This window comes from Cyprinus carpio, unplaced genomic scaffold, assembly GCF_018340385.1.
Source record: "Cyprinus carpio isolate SPL01 unplaced genomic scaffold, ASM1834038v1 S000006644, whole genome shotgun sequence".
NCBI lineage: Eukaryota > Metazoa > Chordata > Actinopteri > Cypriniformes > Cyprinidae > Cyprinus > Cyprinus carpio.
Genome location: NW_024879271.1, coordinates 102684 through 107500, shown reverse-complemented (window position 1 = coordinate 107500; position 4817 = coordinate 102684). Strand labels below are relative to the sequence as shown.

At 36.4% G+C, this 4817-nt stretch overlaps 1 protein-coding gene across 2 annotated transcripts in view; it reads left to right on the top strand.

Annotated features, from left to right (window-relative positions):
• The window catches only part of LOC109096209 (formin-like protein 2), a 65091-nt gene extending 64279 nt beyond the window's left edge, over positions 1-812 (top strand). The window contains exon 27 of one of the 2 annotated variants that reach the window (XM_042755165.1): positions 1-812. This exon is cut by the window's left edge and continues 154 nt beyond it. In XM_042755165.1, coding sequence (XP_042611099.1) covers positions 1-55 — 55 coding nt within the window. In that variant the 3' untranslated portion in view covers positions 56-812. The other variant, XM_042755166.1, reaches the window with a different exon arrangement.
• Positions 813-4817: the final 4005 nt, after the last annotated feature.

Below are 4817 nucleotides of genomic sequence, written 5' to 3'. Positions count from 1 at the left end.
GTGGCTTTTGACACTGAATACAAAAGCCATCTTTTTTCTGTTCTCATTCTACTAAACACACATCAGGCCTATTGAGTTCTGACCCTTAAAGGCTGAGTCTCCAGGTACTCATGTACATCACCCTGTTAAACTGATTTGTAAAATTGTGAATTAGTTTGATTAGGTGATGCCGTGACCTGAGACACAGAGACTCTGCCTGCATAGTCTCACATTGAACTGACCCACACTTAGAGATAGTTGAGTCTTCATTAGTGCCATTAAAAACTTGAGTTAAGCTTTTGTAGTAGGAACACTGACCCCAAAATGAATTAACACTTTAAAAATGTCAGTGGATTAAAAATGTCATTGCATTAAATGTATATTACAATTCATACAATTCAATTATGACAACTCTTGGAATAGTTGTAGCATGTCAATGGATATGGATAATGAATATGATAATGTATTTGGTATTGGCACACATGCTGTGAGCATGTAGGATATGCTGCTTCAGCATAAATAGGCATATATAAATCCCGCAGCAGATCTAGACAGGTGGAGCTGGGGGAGGTGGAGGGATCCTCATACCACACTGCAAGGACCAGCTTACAAAAAACACTGAACCAGACTATCAAATGTTAAGCAAGCAATCGCATGGTGGCAGAACCAATTAAGATCAATTAATTTTTTTACTTTTAAATTATGTGATAGGTAGCAGATTGCATTTGGAGGACTATGTAAAATCATCCTGCACCGCACCTTCTAGAGCTTCCTGACTGAACTAGATCTATGTTTTGTAAATAACAAGACACTGAAGTATGCTTTGACAAAACAAAGACATTTGGACTGTCATATATATATATATATATATATATATATATATATATATATATATATATATATATATATATATATATGACAGTCAAGTGAGTTGTTGACTTGTTAATTTCAAACAATTTGTTCAAAAACACAGATTCATTTAGCGCTTTGAGCTTTGGAAAAGTGCTATATAAATTAAACGTAATATTTTATATTCAGCATTGTGTGTTGCTCAGACCAACTGATGAGTTTAAACTATTTTCATTGACAAAGTAGCTGTCAATATTGTATCTAAAAATTACAGTTGCTCAGAATTCACTTCTTGACTATTAAACTGCTGTGCGTTCCACAGTCAGTATTAGTACAGCTTTGATTACCTGCAGCCAAATCACTGCATTATAGCTTATTGTGTAATATAGCTATATTCATTTGTATATTATAATCGATTCTATGGTTACTCTGCTAAAATAACTTGAGGAGAATTGACTTACATTTATACATTTAGCTGACACTTTTATCTAAAGCAACTTAGACTGCATTTAACGAATTTATTTTATCAGTTCCTGCCTTCCCTGAGAATCAAACCCATGACCTTGGCATTGGCAGTGCCATGCTGTACTGTTGAGCTACAGGAACACTGTACGTCTGTTAAAACCTCCAAAACATTGTCATAGAACTAAACTGATGAACTTCCTGCAGTGTTTGAGCACGAGATAACACTTGTGTTGATATGTTGTCATTTAATGCAGTAACATTCAGACATTTTATTGAGTGACTTAAAGAGTTCAAATACATTTTGGGGCCACTGTGAGTGTTTTCCCAACAACCTTGTTGAAAACACGTTTCTAAAAAGAGGCAAACTCCGTAGTTACCATTCACATTAATTTCAGAAGCTGAAATAAAATTAGGTACTTAATCCAGTAAAATAAAGTTGATTTGCTTTGCCGTTTTGAACAAGAGTGTGTAGATGTTATATAATCTAATATTGTGATGTTTTTTTTTTGTTTTTTTTGTGTATGATTTTTGAGAAAAGAGTTTTAGGGGTGTTGACGCCGTCAGGAGGAGCATTCGAAGACGTTTTGATGATCAGAATTTGCGGCCAATCAACAGTGCAGAGATGGTCATGTGACGAGGGCAGAGTGGATGTGACTGGATGGAGTGGAGGAGGAGTGAACAAGACAATGAAGGACTGATAAAGATGACAGCAGGTCTGACAGCCAAGTGCCTACATTTAACATCTGCCCCATCAGGTGTTGAATCGTACATGTGTTTTAGTCTTCTGTCTGTGAATTTTTTATATGACAAACGGTGTCTTGATCTGTCTTTTATCTTATGGCGCTTAAATTGTATGGCTAGATCAGTGTTTCTCTTGAGAAAGTGTCCGAATGTAAAACTATTCCAACACTTTATGTATCATGAACCTGTACAAAGGCCTCTTACATTCCAGTGCTTTCGCCACAGATCAAAACCGACCAGGTGAGTGTTCTCCAAATCCACTGGTCGGTCTTAAAGAAGCCTTGTAGGATTGGTCAGAGCCTGTTTTTATTGTGGTGTTCTCATAGGGGGCGCATTCTTGTGTTGAAAACAGACAGATAGAGCCCAACAGAATGGAATACAGCATTTTAAAACGTTTCGTAAAAGTTGTAAAAATGCAGTGTTGATGGTTTGAGATGCTGCAGGGTGCGACACAGCGGCCAGAGATAACAAAATAAGAACATGCCTCACTTGGATGTCTGATAGTAGAGGTATTTAAATGTGTTGTTCCCAATACCCACACTTGTGCACACGACTGTCCCAGGTCTGAAAAATACTAAAGCACCACAATTAAATTCCTATGTAACATCTGTTACATTGTAATTAGATCAGTATTGTTAATATTGCAATAGAAGCAGATACTTCTAGTCTGTCTTAAAACCAATATTCTCTTTTAACCAGTAAAATAACACTCCTGTCAAGACCATGCAACTGGGTGACTTTACCAGAAGTTGCCAGAGTTACATTAACATAACCAGAAGTCCACATTAGTCTCTGTGCTAAAATTACAAAACTATAACAGCTCAAAAAGTGCTTTAACAAAAACATGAGCTTTGCAATACGTCCTAGTACACGTTCCCCATAGACTTCCATTGGAAGTGCATTGAGATAAATGGAATATTGTGTTTTATGCACAGAGGACTAAATATATAGTCTGTGGGAATTGACAGATGCTGTTTTGAACATTGAATGAATTTTAAGCACTTGCCACTATTTACTGTATTAGTGACCTACGGCCGCTGAGCACTACAGCAAACCTCTTCCCTGTGGCACTTGTTCTTCACTACATACACAAGATCAGATTCCTTACAGAATTCAGTCGCTGTAACTGGGCTTGTTTCATGCGTTCTATGTCCTGCACCAATGAAAATTCATATTTCGTGTGATGTGTAAGTCTATTTAAAAGCAGAAATATAAAATTTAAAAAAAAAGTTAAATGTACAGATATTTTGCTATAAAATTGTTGCATCTTTTTAACTTTTTAATCTTCTAATATTGTACATATTGTTTAAAAACAATATTGTTTTAAAAATCATTCTGTACTACGTTTGAATATTTTAACTTATAGTTTTCTCTTTTTTTCCTGCATTTTGTATGTTTAATAAAGCTGAAAACCTGAACCAGTTCTTTTAGACATGCAGCAACATGACATGTCCCGTCTACACTAAAACATGTCAGAAATCAGATGCAGTAGTAGCATTATAGATGTCCGTCTCATCTCTGTACATTACACTCATAAAAACTGGATCAAACTGTCATTTTCTGTCCCCTAAAATCAATGTATCTTATGCATTGTACGCTTACAGTACTACAAAAAAATATCTGTTCTCAGATTTAGTTAGATGATTTCTTAATGTCCGAATTAAACTATTTACACAATACTGGTCTTCTGTGTTATTCTTGAGTGAGTGAATAGAAGTAGGATTTGCTATTTTAAAAAGCCTAGTGCTCAAGAATGTGGATTGGTTTAACTAAACAGCTAACCTGCTCTAGGATGAGGGAAATAAAAAAAAAAAAAAAAAAAAAATCCGTGTGCTTGCCCATTGCACTTTAACTTCAAACAGATGCAGCACGTCTTTCGTTAAAGGGATACTCCACCCCAAAATGAAATTTTTGTCATTAATCACCATGTTGTTCTAAACCCGTAAAAGCTTTGTTCGTCCTTGGAACACAATTTAAGATATTTTGGATGAAAACAGGGAGGCTTGAGACTGTCCCATAGACTGCCAAATAAATAACAGTGTCAAGGTCCAGAAAAGTATGAAAGACACCGTCAGAATAGTCCATCTGTCATCAGTGATTAAAACGTGGAGGCTTGAGACTGTCCCATTTACTTTTTATATGTGAATAAAACAAAAATAACGACTTTATTCAACAATTCGTCTCCTCTGTGTCACTCCACCTCAGCGTAGTGCCATTTTGGTGAATCTGAGCTGTATGCAGTCAGCGTATGCTCTTCTGTGTCAGCCGCGCCACAGGATGCACTGTTTTCTTTCAAATCAGTGTAAATATACGTAGAAAACCTATCCTTGTGGCGTGGCTGACAAAAGAGCGTAAGCTGCCTGCGTATAGCTCAGATTCGGCAAAATGGCGCTACGCTAATGTGGAGTGACACAGAGGAGACAAACTGTTGAATAGTTGTTATTTTTGTTTTATTTGCGTACAAAAAAAAAAAAAAAAAAAATACACCAAAAAAACCACCAAACTGACCCCAAACCAGCCCAAATATTGTCCACCCGCCCAAGCCATTTTTTTTTTTATCTGCACAAATTCAAAACAGCCCAATCTGGCAACACTGTTCACCAGCTTTTTGCATAGAGTCGCAAATCGTACCAAAAACATCTTACAGCTGCCTACTAAACGTTCAGTGGCAGTTTAATGATGTTTCTTCCTTCCATACATCTTAAAAGATCACTGCAGATGAAAATGAGTAGGTCTGTGTGTGCTTTTGCTGATAAATGTAAGAAAGGAGCAACAAAAGAAAG